Source organism: Pongo pygmaeus, chromosome 6 (genome assembly GCF_028885625.2).
Source record: "Pongo pygmaeus isolate AG05252 chromosome 6, NHGRI_mPonPyg2-v2.0_pri, whole genome shotgun sequence".
In the NCBI taxonomy this organism is placed as follows: domain Eukaryota; kingdom Metazoa; phylum Chordata; class Mammalia; order Primates; family Hominidae; genus Pongo; species Pongo pygmaeus.
This window is the reverse complement of record NC_072379.2, coordinates 149,135,775-149,149,120: the sequence shown is the minus strand read 5'-3', so window position 1 is coordinate 149,149,120 and position 13,346 is coordinate 149,135,775. Positions and strand designations below refer to the sequence as shown.

General features: G+C 63.3%; 1 protein-coding gene across 1 annotated transcript in view; it reads right to left on the bottom strand.

The window, feature by feature from the left end:
- LOC129041660 (SCO-spondin-like) overlaps positions 1-13,346 on the bottom strand; it is a 59,075-nt gene that overhangs the window by 9,812 nt on the left and 35,917 nt on the right. The window contains 27 exon segments of the mRNA XM_054497092.1: positions 36-203; positions 520-864; positions 1,055-1,101; positions 1,177-1,329; positions 1,604-1,850; positions 1,945-2,076; positions 2,845-3,012; positions 3,216-3,425; positions 3,921-4,076; positions 4,781-4,825; positions 5,157-5,377; positions 5,530-5,660; positions 6,760-6,926; positions 7,209-7,408; positions 7,513-7,609; positions 7,920-8,120; positions 8,351-8,521; positions 8,650-8,796; positions 8,799-8,834; positions 8,926-8,972; positions 9,499-9,668; positions 10,769-10,848; positions 10,973-11,020; positions 11,023-11,142; positions 11,291-11,497; positions 11,691-11,744; positions 12,399-12,492. Of these exon segments, the coding sequence (XP_054353067.1) occupies positions 36-203; positions 520-864; positions 1,055-1,101; positions 1,177-1,329; positions 1,604-1,850; positions 1,945-2,076; positions 2,845-3,012; positions 3,216-3,425; positions 3,921-4,076; positions 4,781-4,825; positions 5,157-5,377; positions 5,530-5,660; positions 6,760-6,926; positions 7,209-7,408; positions 7,513-7,609; positions 7,920-8,120; positions 8,351-8,521; positions 8,650-8,796; positions 8,799-8,834; positions 8,926-8,972; positions 9,499-9,668; positions 10,769-10,848; positions 10,973-11,020; positions 11,023-11,142; positions 11,291-11,497; positions 11,691-11,744; positions 12,399-12,492 (3,862 nt within the window).

The window sequence follows — 13,346 nt, the reverse complement described above, 5'->3', positions numbered from 1 at the left end:
CTCAGCTCCCTGGTTTCTTGCTCCTGGAGCCTCACCAGAGCAGTTGCCGATAAGGCAAGGCCGAAAGTGGCCATCCAGCCGCGTGCAGGGGGCGCCTGCCCTGGCCCCTCGGGACGCCGGGCCCTGGTGTCGGTAGCGCTGCTGCACCAGCACCCGGCAAGAGCAGCGCGTCCAGCTGCTCCAGCTGCTCCACACACACTCCTCTAGGGACCGGAGGGGTGTGTCAGCCCGCCTCTCCCCTGCCTGCCCTCCCTCTCACCCCAGCCCTGCCGAGACCCTGCACAGGAAACAGGCAAGAGGGGTCTGAAAGGCTTGGCTGGCTGGACGCCCTCTCACCCTACAAGGAGGGCCCCGAGGGAAGAGATGGTGGGAAGAGGAAAGGAACTGAGCAAAACATGGGGGCACCGACAGGGCAGGCTTATTTGAAGGGATCATCCGGGAACTAGAAACATATTTATTTTCTGAATCTCCCAAGGTAGGAAAAGTAGAGAGGTGATTTCACTTCCCCTGCACACTCACCCGGGCAGGGCCCTGGGTAGCAGCCCTGGGTGTCCAGGTGGAGGAAGGTGCCGTTGCAGGTGGGGTCGGCCTTGGCCATCAGGCAGGGGCAGGACCCAGAGCGAGAGGCCAGGCCCGGGCCACAGCTGCGGGAACAGGGCCCCCACGGGCCCCAGGAGCAGGCCTCCAGCAGCCCTGGGCAAGGCTGCTGCCCGCAGGGCTGGGTCTGGGTGTCAGGGCCCAGGCAGGGTGGGCTCCTGTGGTGAGGGGCTGCAGCCCTGCAGGCCCGGGTTCGGACCTGGTTTCCACCTCCACAGGAGACAGGGCAGTCGGACCAGGAGGACCACAGCGTCCAGGCCTCAGGCACTGTGGGAAGGCACAGGTGAGGTCAGAGGAGGCGGAGGGAGCAAAGGCCAGAGGACTGGGTCGGGACCTGCATGGTGGCCCAGGGAGTGGCAGTTAAGTAAGGTGGGAGAAAATGAGACACAGAGCACATGGCGGGCAAGGCATGAGACTAGAAGGGTGGCTGAGGCGGGGATCCGGAGGCAGCCCAGACCTGCACACTCTGTGTCTTCGCAGATCACACCCTCCGGGGTGCAGGAGCTGGGAAAGAGCCGGGACTCAGGACTCTGCTCTCCAGCAGGGCGGTCCCAGCCCCCCTCCCTGCCCTGCACTCACCACCGCTGGCACTCCCCCTGCAGCCAGCTGTCCCCCAGGGTGCGGGAGCGAGTGCCCTGCAGGCACAGGGGTGGGCACGAGGGCTGAGGGCAGGACTGGCTCTGGGACTGCTCCTCCCGACACTCTGGGGCCCACGAGCCCGACGTGGAGGACCTGGGTGGGGCCAGGGCAGAGGAGACGAGAGATGGCCCAGGCCCCTCATCACTTCTCTGTCTCCTGGTGAGACACCCTGACAGGACATCTCAGGGTGGGCATGGGGGTGGCTGAGGAAAAGCCAGGGTAACCAGGGACAGAGCTTGCCCAGGGCCTGGGGTGGTGCTGCCGCTGGTGAGAGCAGGACCCAGGAACTCTGTCAGAAGAGAGACTGCGCCTTGCAGAGTGAGGCCCTGAGTGGCAGAAGGGACATCTAACCCTGCCAGCCCCATACCGGAAGCGGCTCTGCTGCCCTCCGGGCCCGCATGAGTGGCTGCAGGAACTCCAGGCCGACCAGCGGCTCCAGGCACAGTGGGTGGGAGGCGGGCAGGGCTGAGCTGTGCAGGAGAGCTGCCCAGCTTGGCATGAGCAGTTGTTGCAGGCATCCTGGTGCTGGCTCCCCGGGGCCCAGCTGTGGCCCTGGGCATCGGTGCAGTCACAGTGCCCAATTGGCACGCAGCCGCCATCCTGCTCCAGGGACCCTGTGGGGCAAGAGCTGGAGCTTGCACCCCTGGCCCCACCCACACCTTCCCACTCAGCCACCCTGACACTCCTGAAGGACAGGGCAGCACCTACCCTTTGGGCAGCGGCAGCCCTTCTGGCAGACCTGGTCGTCCTGACACACAATTCCCTCCTGGAGGTCTGAGCAGCGGCGGGGGCAGCGGTTGGCACAGGTGACCACCTCCATGCCTGCTGGGCAGCCGGCCTCTGAGCAGATGGGGGGCCCAGAGTCAGGAGGGCCCAGGGCTCAGAAACCCTCCCTCTGCCCTACTGGGGACTCCCTACCTCCATAAAGCTACAAGACCCATCCCATCCCCCATGCTGGTGCCCACTGAAACACGGGAGACTTGGGAAGACTCTGGGATTGGGACATTCTAGGTAGACAGTGAGTTCCTCTCACCTCCTGTGAGTTCTCAGCACCTACCCTGGTACCCAGTAAATGTTTGTGGAGCTGGACTAAATTTGTGGGTCTCAAAAGCCAATAATGTCACCTGGGAGCCTCTTTTGTGTCCACCCAGAGGATGGGTGGGGATAGAGGAGGGAAGCCTCGGGTGAACCCACACCGTGGGGCTGGTGAGGGCCAATTAAAGAAGGAGCTGAAGCTTGGGGGTGACGGGAGGAGGCGCAGGCTCAGCTACAGCCACTGGTTCCATCCACCACCCAGGAGTGCCACACCCGCTCCTAACAGTGCCACTGTCAAAGCCTCCAAAAATCGTGACAGGGCTGGGTGGCTCTTTCCCACCTCAGGGGTGGGAAAGATGAAAGGAGGAGCTCTCCTGTGGGTTGGGGTGGCTGGGGTGGATCCTTGGGCCTTGGCACAGATGACAGACGTGCTCAGGGTATCCTTGCCCAATGCCAGGCCCAGCCATCCACCCCAGAGGACTCAGTTTCCAAACTGGCCCATGAGGTAGCAGCTGGGCCCCATGCAGAGTGGAGCCCAATAGGGGCAGGACAGGACTGTCACCATTGCCATACCACAAGGCATGGGATTGCAGAGGCGGGCCTGGTGCCGCTCCCCAGCACAGGGGGCTCCCCTGTTCTTGGATGGGGGGCTCGAGCAGCTGCGGCTTCTCAGGGATTGGCCTCCCCCACAGCTGCAGTCACACCAGGACCAGGGACTCCAGCGTGACCAGCCCCCGGGCACTGTGTGAGAAAGAGAACAGCCATCTGAGGGGTCGGCTCAGGCAGGAGGCCCCCACCTATCCCACGAGCCCGGGTCAGGGTCTGGTGCGAGAGACGGAAGTGTCACACTCAGGTAGGCTGGGTGCCTGGGAGGGGGCACTGATGCCAGGGGCCTTCCAGGGGCAGGGCCTGGGGCACGCCCTGGTCTCCCCCAGCCGCCTCACCTGGGCAGGCTCACAGGTTGCAGAAGCAGCGCTCTTGGTAGGCTGTAAGGATGTCGGGGCACCAGTGCCCGCCGGGCCCAGGGGGACGGTATGCCCGCAGGCGGCGCTGCTGGCCCACCCCGCAGCTGCGGGAGCAAGGTTCCCACGGGGCCCAGGAGGTCCAGGAACAGTTCCCAGCCCCACAGCCAGGGCCAGGGCACATGGGCAGCTCTGTGACACAAAGCAGAGCTGGAGCCAGTCCTGGCTGCATGGCACCTGCCCAGCCTTTCCTCTCTGCTCCCAGCTCAAGGGTGGACCTCCACCACCCAGGCCAGCAGTGGCCTCGTCCAGAGCTCTGGGCTCTCATTCTGGATCTGACACTGACTGCTGTGTGGCTTTGACAACTGGGCCTCACTATCCCCTTTTCTCATCAGGGACAGTAATCCCAGACTCACAGGGCTGTGGAGGGATTTGGGTGGGACCTTGGGGCGGGTGGAGAGTTCAGCACACCAGAGAACAAGGAATGTGTTGGAAGTTGGGCTCCCCAGCAGCTGCTGGGGTTGGCAAATAGGATCCAGAGCCCGGAGTCAGACACTGATTTGAAATGAGATGTCAACACTAAAAACCAATGATTACTTGAGGGGTATCAGATATTGGGAATTGGGGGTTACAATGAGTTGTCTGAGAGCGGCAGGTGGGATCAGAGATTGAGGCTGGAAGGTGCACCTGTGCATGAGGGCAGGTTGCAGGGGCGCTCCTGTAATGGGTCCCCCATGGTGCAATTAGCCAGGCAGAGGCGGGTGCGGCTGCGCCATGCAGGGCGAGCAGGGTCTGTGCAGCTTCTGGAGCAGGGGGACCAGGAGGACCATGGGCCCCAGCCACCTGGGAGAGGGAGTGGGGAGGGTGCCTTGTGATGAGCTGGCCCTGAGCTTCAGCCTCTCCAGGAAGCAGGGGAGGGTGAAGCGGGGAGGCGGGGGAGGGGGGAATGGGGGAGGGTGAAGCGGGGAGGCGGGGGAGGGGGGAACAGGGGGGAGGGGGGAACAGGGAGGGGGGAGTGGGGAGGGGGGAGTGGGGAGGGGGAGTGGGGAGGGGGGAGGGGGAGGGGGGAGGGGGAGGGGGGAGCGGGGAGCAGGGAGGGGGAGGGGGAGGGGGGAGCCGGGAAGGGGGAGGAGGGAGGGGGGAGCAGGGAGGGGGAGGGGGGAGGGGGGAGGTGGTCCCTGGGCTTGCTTTTCCCACAGGGAGGCCATGAGGCAGTGGTACAGGGAGTCTGGAGCTACCTGGAGCAGGGAGGAGGGAGGGGGGAGGGGGAGGGGGGAGCGGGGAGGGGGAGGGGGGAGCGGGGAGGGGGAGGGGGGAGCGGGGAGCGGGGAGGGGGAGGGGGGAGCGGGGAGCGGGGAGGGGGAGGGGGGAGCAGGGAGGGAGGAGCAGGGAGGGGGAGGGGGGAGGGGGGAGCAGGGAGGGGGAGGGGGGAGGGGGGAGCAGGGAGGGGGAGGGGGGAGGGGGGAGGGGGAGGGGGGAGGTGGTCCCTGGGCTTGCTTTTCCCACAGGGAGGCCATGAGGCAGTGGTACAGGGAGTCTGGAGCTACCTGGAAGGCCTGTCACTGGCTTCACCGTGGACCCTTCAGCCCCCGTGCCAAAGGAAACCCCACTCAGAAATGTTTTGGTACCCACAGCGCACCGGGACCACGCCTAAGGCTGGCAGCTGGCACTGTGGGCTCATGGATATCTAGTCCAGCCCTCCTCAGCTTGAGCTCCTGCGGACAGCCAGGCCCCAAGCGCAGCACTCCCTTGCAGGATCAAGGCCTTTGCTCAAGCCGTTGCTTTCCTTCCAATGCTGGTCAAAGTTCCCTCCCTCCCTCAAAACTCCTCAGATACTGCCTCCTCCAATAAGGCCTCCTAGACGTCTGTCCAGTGCCATCCTGACCCCAGCCCTGCCCACCACCTTCCTGCTGTCCTTACCAGGGCAGTCTGAGCTGGGGCAGTACTCGAGGTCCTGGCGGGGCCCACGGCAGCCCTGACCACTGGTGGTGGGCATGGTGAGCACACACTGGCGGCTGCAGGTACGGGTGCCCAGCCCCCCACAGGAGCGGGAGCACGGGCCCCACGGGCTCCAGGGACCGAAACCACCATCGGCCTCAAAGCAGTCCTCCGGGGAGCAAGACAGCTTCCCGTGTACACGGGAGCTGGGGGAAGAGCCAGGTTAGCCCAGCCCAGGTGGGGTCAGAGGGTAGACTGGGGTTCCTGGTCCCTGTCCTCTTACCCTCTAACCCCTCCCTCCACTGAAAATCTCCTTGACCCTCCCCAGCCCAGTCCCCATCCTCACCATCCCCCTCACCAGTTGCCACAGCTTGTACGAAGTGTCTGGCCCGAGCCCAGCTCATCTCTAGGCCCGAGGGGCTGACCAGGGTCACCTATGGTGGCTCCTAGCTCCTGCAGTAGCCAGGCTGTCAGCACACAAGGGCACTCCTGGGAGAGTGGGGCAGAGGAGGCAGCATCACAGCACAGGCCAGCCACCCACCCAGGGCTGTGCACATCCCCTGGAGAGACTTGGGGAGGGACAGTGCGAGGACCCGGAAGAGGGCTCCAGGCTCCAGGAAAGCATTTCCAGGAGCAGGGGGCTGTTTACCCCCATCAGGGGCATGAGCACACCATGAGAGGGGCATGGCCTGGGCTTGGCCTGAGCTGGCTTCCCCACACAGAGCGCCCAGCAGGACACAAGGAGGCACCAACACAGGCCCTCACAGGCTCACACATGATGCGGGCGGCAGAAAGAGCCTCAGCCAGGAATCGGGACGTTAGGTTTGGGTCTGGCTCTGCTGCTGTGTGTGACCTTGGTGTGTCCCCTCCCCTCTCTGGGGCTCACTGTCACCATCTCTAGGTCTAGGAGGTGAGACCAGGTGGCTGCTCTGGTCCCTCCTGGCCATGGCATCCTGGAACTCTGGCTCAGGGGTGGCCACTGGGCAGCCGGATTTAGGATTAGAAAAGGGATCCCTGTGTGCCCGTCAGGCTCAGCAGAGCAGAGCTGGGCCCTGACTGCCACTGGGATGCCCAGAGGGGACCAGGTGGGTCCAAGGGGAGTGAAAGTGAGAGGCACTATCCCCACAAGCATGTGACAGGCAAGAGAGGGGCAGTGAAGACCCACGCCCCACAGTGGAGGACAGGGAGGTGAGGCTGGGCCAGTGAGGTTGGGGAACATGGGAACCTGGCAGGAAACTGCCCTTCCCTGCCAGGGTGAGGGGTGGGCGGGGAATACAGGGGTGGGTGTGAGCTCCGGCGGGGCTGGGAGATGGGCCAGTCAGGAACAGAGGCCAGGCAAGTCCAGAGGCAGCAGTCCAGAGGAATGGTTCCCCATTCCCGGGGAACCAGGGACCCCGGGAGGCTGCGTCTAACTCTGCCTGCCCCCGACGCTGTCAGCAGAGGCCTCAGCTAGCCTCACCAGCCTGTATGCTGCTTAGGGACCTGCCCAGGGATGACAGGGTCTGCAAAAGTGACAGACATGACAGAGGGGACAGGCAAAGGGAGGGAAGGGAGGGCAGGGAGGGCTGTGGGGTGGACAGGTTCTGACCTGCACACAGGCCAGGCGGTGCTGGAAGGTGCCCTCGGGGCAGTAGCAGCCCTCCTCGCAGCCCTCGGAGAAGCAGCCCACCTGCTGCGTGACGTGGGCGCAGGAGAAGGGGCATCCCTCGCCAGGCTGGCATTCGCGGTACAGGCGGCCGGCCGGGCAGCCTGCCTCTGAGGCAGCAGCCACATCAGCGCCTGCTCTGGCCCCGGCCCTCACTGCCCACCCCAGGAGCGCCTTTCACCGGCCCATCCCCCTACCCTGGGCAGCGCCCCCTCCCACAGGCTCCCACAGCCTGGCTGAGTCCTCCTTCACTCGTCCATCGCTGGTGGGAGGGCACTGGAGGACACGTGGGGGTGGGGAGGGAAAGGCCAAAAGGCACCCATGAGTCAGGGTCAAAGGCCAGGATGGGACTCAAAGGTCAGAGTGGGGTTAGGTCCCGGGCTGACGCTCACCTCTGCCGACCTGTGTGCTGTACGTGCGGCTCTGGCGGGCAGGCCCTGGGCAGGGAGGACGGGCACAGCGCCGGGAGCGCAGCTGCTCCCCGCCCCCACATGAAACACTGCAGTCTTCCCAAGGGCCCCAAGAGCTCCACACCCCAGGGTCCGGGCAGCTGGGCACCTCCTGGCATTGCAGAATGCCTGCCACACAGGTGCTGGGGACAAAGGAGGGGGCTTCAGACACAGGACCAGCCCCATCCCCTGAAGGCTCCCCTCCTGAGCTCTATGAGCCTCCCTGCCCCTACTTCTCTTGGCTTACCAGTTGTCACACGGCCCAGTGACCACCTCTCCGGGTTCCAGGCTCTCCCAGGAGCTAAACCTAGACCCTGCTGAGCGGCTCTGGTTCTCAGGGATCCCTGAGGGGCACAGGAAGGAGGGTAGGGACTCCAGATAGCTCGGCTCCGCCCATCCATCCCTCCTCCCACCCCATAGCTTTCTACTCCCCACCCTCTCGCCTCCACCACATGGCACCGTGTCCTGAACAAGGGAGGTGGACACTCCAACCAGACCAGCCCTGGGAGGGGAGTCGAGGGACACGAAGGCCTGGAGAGCTGGTAATTGCTCATTTTTGTTCTGCAGCCCCAGGCTGGGTCCCCGGGGCAGCGGCACAGGGGCCAGACAGGTGGCACTGCAGGGCTAGGGGCTGGGGAGAGGGGAGACACTCACCCATGGCTCCAGGCTGGTACTGGCAGCGGCAGTGGGCTGGGGACACGCACAGCCCGTCCTGGGAGAGCTGCCCCAGGGGGCACCCACAACTGGGCTGGCAGCCCACAGAGCCTGGCTGGCACACACTCCCAGGGGACAGTTCCTGGCAGGAGCGGGGGCAGGGCTGCCCACAGGGGTGCAGACTCTGGCCACCCCCACAGTCTACGGAGGAAGAAAGCAGAGAGAGTAATCACTGAAGGGCATCCTGAGGGATGCGCAACTCTCCTGCCATGCCTGTCCCCCATTCGGACCCACCACCTTGACCAGGTCCATGACTGATGGCCTGGGAACTGTCCCTTGAGAGAGTGACATGATGTGTGTGGAGGTCAGAGGCCAGAGTCAGCATCTCCCTAGACTTAGAGGGGCCCTCCCAGACCTCACTGAAGCCTGACCTGTGCACTGGGTGGAATTCTCCTGGCAAGGGCGACTCTGAGTGTGGCTCCCAGGGCAGGGCCTCCCTCCCTCAGGGGTGGGGGGCCGGTCGCACGCCCGGCTCCGGTGGGACTGCCCCAAGCACATGTCGCAGGGAGACCATGGCCCCCATGGGCCCCAGGTTCCATCCACTGTGGCAGGAAGACAGATCATCTGCATTAGGAGGCCTAGGAGGCCCAGGAGGCCCCAGGTTAGCGGAGTTGGAGCAGGGGTTTAGGGGCTTTTTGGGGAGGGACATGGGCCTCGTGGGGCATTACACCTGGGCACGTGGCGTGGCTGGGACAGGCCTCCCTCTGATGCTGGGCCCCTGCCTCCCCAGCCTCTCCAGTGCACGGGACACCACCGTGCTGAGGAGTGGGGCAGGCACAGGCTCTGGAGCGGCTCCTGGTCTGGCCCCTGCAGGGGCCACTGTCCACTCCGACCATGGGCACCAGCCTCCGGGCACTACAAGGAGAATGGCGGGCACTGGGGTGCAGCCCGTCCCTTCCCCGGTCCCAGGCCCCCCTCCTCACCTCCCTCCAAGCTGGGCACATACCTGGGCAGGGCAGGTCTGTGCAGTTCAGCCTCCCCTCCAGGCAGGTGCTGGGCAGGGGGTGCAGACACAGAAGAGGCAGCAGCTTAGTCCTACCCCAAACCCTAACTCTGCACCCCACCCCGAGCTGCCTCTCCCCTCCCCTCATCCTTATGATTGATCCTCAGTTTTCTCCCAGACAGTGCCCCATCTCCCAGCTCTCCAGTGCCTCCCTATCCTGTTTCCTGTCCCACTTAGCTGGCCCTCTTGGGGTCACCAGATGATGCCTACTCTTGGGGAAGGACTGCAGGTACCCTGGAGCCAACTGTGTGGTCAGATGGGTTGTGAATGCCATATCTGTCACTCCTCCTGCCCAGACCCCTCCTGCCCCTGAGCACACGCCCAGCCCCTGCAGACACACAGGCTCAGCTTCAGCTTCCTCGCCTATCAGACGCGGGTCATGGTGTCTGCCCCACATCTGCTCAGTGACTGTGGGGGGCAAATGTGACCATCCGCGGAGACTCCAGAGAGCTCAAGAGAATGGGATGAGGTGGGTCGACTCCTGCTGGCATCCCTGCCATGACAAGGGCCCCTTACCAGTGGTTGCAGCCATCAGGCCTTGCCAGCCGAGCACCCGGATGGTGCCGCTGCCCGGTCAGCAGGTTCAGGCAGCTGCAGTGACCCGGCTGCACGCAGATGGCCCCGTTGGAACTCAGTACCTGGCCTGGTGGGCAGTAGCAGCCAGGCTGGCAGTGCCACACGCAGTGCTGGGGGACAGTAAGTGGGGGGCCATCAGCAGAAAAAGGAAAGCTGTGCAGGGAAGACGATGGAACAAGGGGCTGAGGAGGAAAGTGTGACAGAGGCCTCATGTTTTAAACACAGAGTACGCCTTGTAGTGCGGATGAGAAAGGCAAGAAGGGGACCCAGCTAGCCTTGCAGTTTCCACTGGAGTCACTGAGTTGGCCCCTCCCTGAGGGTGGAGGGGAGGCAGGAGCAGCTGAGGAGGTTCCCTTTGGCTCCCTGGGGCAAGGATTTGGAGCTAGGTGTTCCCAAATGTAAACCCCCAATTCCAGTGGGTGACCTGGACTGATGGCCTGGAAGCTGGGGCATGCCCCAGACCTCTCTAGAACTTGGGGAGCTGGCTGGGCGAGGGGGCAGTTTGGGAAGGAGCTGGGAGGTCCTGAGGCGGCTGGGAGCAGGCACTGCCTGCAAACACCTTCTCTTCTCTTCTAACTCCTCCTCTTTCTCCTCCCTCTCCCCACCTCCCTTAGCACCTCCACACCCAAGGCCTCGAAGCCCCACCTCATTCTTCATGGACCCTCCTGCGACCACTGTGTCATGCGTGTCCGTCTTGCTCAGCCCAGAACGTGGGCTCCGTGGTGACCCTGTGTTTGCTTCCCTTCGTGTCCAGGGTTCCCGGGCGGGCACATAGTGGACACCCGCTCCCCCACCCACACACAGATGCAGGTCTAGACACCAATGTGCTCATGGGGTTCAGGAGATGATTTCCCCCTTCCTTTGTGTTTATGCCATTTTTGTCATCACGCTTTAATCTGAGAAATGTCTGATCTACAGACAAGGGCTGTCAGGTGAGGCTGGCTCTCTACAGGGCGAGGCTGGTGTCTCTCTGGGGTGGCTGGCACGCTCTGTGAACTGAAAACAGGGCCCCCACCCGTGCCTTCCTGTGCTGGGCTGCCCAAGTCCCCCTGGCACGCTCTGTGAACTGAAGCCAGGGCCCCCACCCGTGCCTTCATGTGCTGGGCTGCCCAGGCCCCGGCAAAAGAGACCGTGAGCCCAAATCCACACCCTGCCCTCCCACAAAGTGGGTCTTGGGTCAGGTGGCAGTGCCAAGGGAGCTGGGACTCACCACTAGGTCATCACAGGAGTGAGGGCACGGAGGGCCACAGGGGCTATACTCGTCCCCTTCAATGGCGGTGCAGTTGGTCACTGAGGGCAGACAGGATGGGCCAAGAGCTGTGTGGGGCCATCCACCCTGGCCTCTAGCCCTGGAATGCTTCCTCTAACTCCCCTTCCTCCGTCCCTGACCCCCACCCCCATCCCTGGCAGGTACCTGGGAAGGGCAGAGCCTGGCAGACCTCCCCCTGTGCCCGTGGCCCTCGCAGTAATCCCCCAGGCCCTGGGGTGGGGGCTGGTCACAGGCCCGGGTCCGGCTCCACAGGCCTCCCCCACAGCTCCGGCTACAGTGAGACCAGGGCCCCCATGGACCCCATCCTCCAGCTCCTGGGGACACAGCAGAGGAAGGAGTGAGGAGGGGTTTGGCTGGGGCCGGGGGGAAGCTGGTACAAGGCAGCACCATCCACAGCACACAGCGGGCACCACCCTGGGCTCCCCAGGAGGGTCCAGGCGGGCAGGGCAGGCAGGCACTCACGATCACACTCCGGCAGGAGACATGGCTCCTCCTCAGCCTCGGGGCCTGAGCAGAGAGGTGTGGGGGTGGCTGGCAGGGGCAGCGGAGCCACGGTGGATGGCACTGTACTGGAGGACCTGGCACAGAACCGGTGCCGATGGCGCCGGGCAGGGCCGCAGGAGGCTGAACACTGGCTCCAAGGGGTCCAGGGTGACCACGTGGGCTCACCTAGGGGATACCCAGGAAGCGGGCAGGCAGGAGGGGGACAGGCACAGGCTGGACAGGCTGAAGACGGAGCATGGTGCCCCTGTTCCCTACCTCTCCTGATGGCTTTCCTCCCCCAGTCTCAGCCCTGGCCCACTCCTGCAGCTGAGGGATGGGGGAGCCAGGGTGCCAGTCAGAAGTGGGGACGCTTCCTTACCCTCCACACAAGGCCAGGAGCTGCAGTTGGCGATGAGCCCGGAGACACAGGAGCTGTGGGGAGCAGCAGAGGGTCGGTTGGTCTATGGGCTGCATTGTGGCCCCCCAAACCCTCAAGTTCAAGTCCTAGCCCCCAGTCCCTGGGAATGGGAGATTATTTGGAGATGAGGTCTATACAGAGGTGATCGGATTAAAAGGAGGCCACTGAGGTGGCCCTAGTTTTAATGCATCTTGTGTCCTTTATAAGAAGAGAAAATGAGGGAAGATGACGTGAAGAGACAGGGAGAAGGCCACATACAGGCCAAGGAGTGCCAAGGATTTCTGGCAAACTCCCAGAAGAGGAGAGAGGCCTTGAACAGTCTCCCTTGCAGCCCTCAGAAGGAGCCCACCCGCCAACACCTTGATCCTGGGCTTCCAGGATCTGTGAGATCATCAGGGGCCGCTGCTCTAGCCCCCCAGTGCATGGCACTTGGTGGCAGCAGCCCCAGGAGGCTAACACAAGTGGGGAGAGGGAAGACAGGTGGGGGACGGGGGAGGGAGGGGCGCAGGAGGGTGCAGCCTCAGAGGGCTGGACGGCTGTGCCAAGGGGCTGGGGGTGGGGGGCACGTGTGCCTCTGTCCCCAACTGGAGCCAAAGTCCCTGCCTCTGAGGAGGGACAGCGGGTCCTCGGAGGTCACAGGGCCATAATGGGATGGGGCGGTGTCTCAACAGTTTTCACATGGACGAATCACAGTGCTGCCTGGGGGGTAGAGGTGCCCCTTGTAGGCACAGGGGCAGTCCTGGGTGGGCACGCACACGTTGTTCTGGAATTGAAACCCTCTATCATCTTCTGGCTCCAGATAGGCTGGGCCTGGGCTCCCCACCCGGGTCAGAGCCAGCATGCAATCCTCAAGCTCCCCCTTAAAAGCCAGCCACCCTCCTTCCACAGATGTGCAGCTCTCCCCCCTGCCCTCACGCTAGGCAAATGCGGACCATCGGCTTGGGGGCCGTGGGGGCGTGGACCCTCCAATTTCTAGGAGAAAAAGACCATCTTAAATTGCAGGACATGAGACTGAACTGTCGAATCCCCATGAAGTCAACCATGAAAACATGAAATGTGCAATTTGTACAGCAATGGTAGGAAAAGACACATTTTCATCAACAAAATAAAAACAGAAAAACATTGTGCACAGGGAATCTGGACAGAAGTCCTTCAGATTTAAAAGAAACAACCGTCTTGTGGCGCATGATTCAAAGTCGAATGCACTGAAGTTTACGGGCCAGGGCCTGGGAAGCACTTTCCCTGCGCTGTCTCACTGACTCCTGTGACTGGCTGTAATTTTACCCCAATTTTACAAAGGAAGGAACTGAGGCACGGGAATACTATCCCCAAGCTCGCAGGGCTACCAGTAAAAGAGCCTGATTTGGACTCAGATATGATTACAATGTGTCCCTTAGCCACACCCCACAGCTCACCCCACAGCTTTGTTCAATCCCATCACACAGCCAGCATTTCCTAGCCCCAATTCCCACCACCCTCTGACTAGAGTGGCCACCTCTCTGCTCTCCAATCTCGGATCTTCAAGTGCAGGACCCCCTCCTTCAGGAAGCCCTCCACACCTCCCTACTCTCCACACCCTTCAATCTCTGATATTCAAGTCAGGATCACCTCCTACAG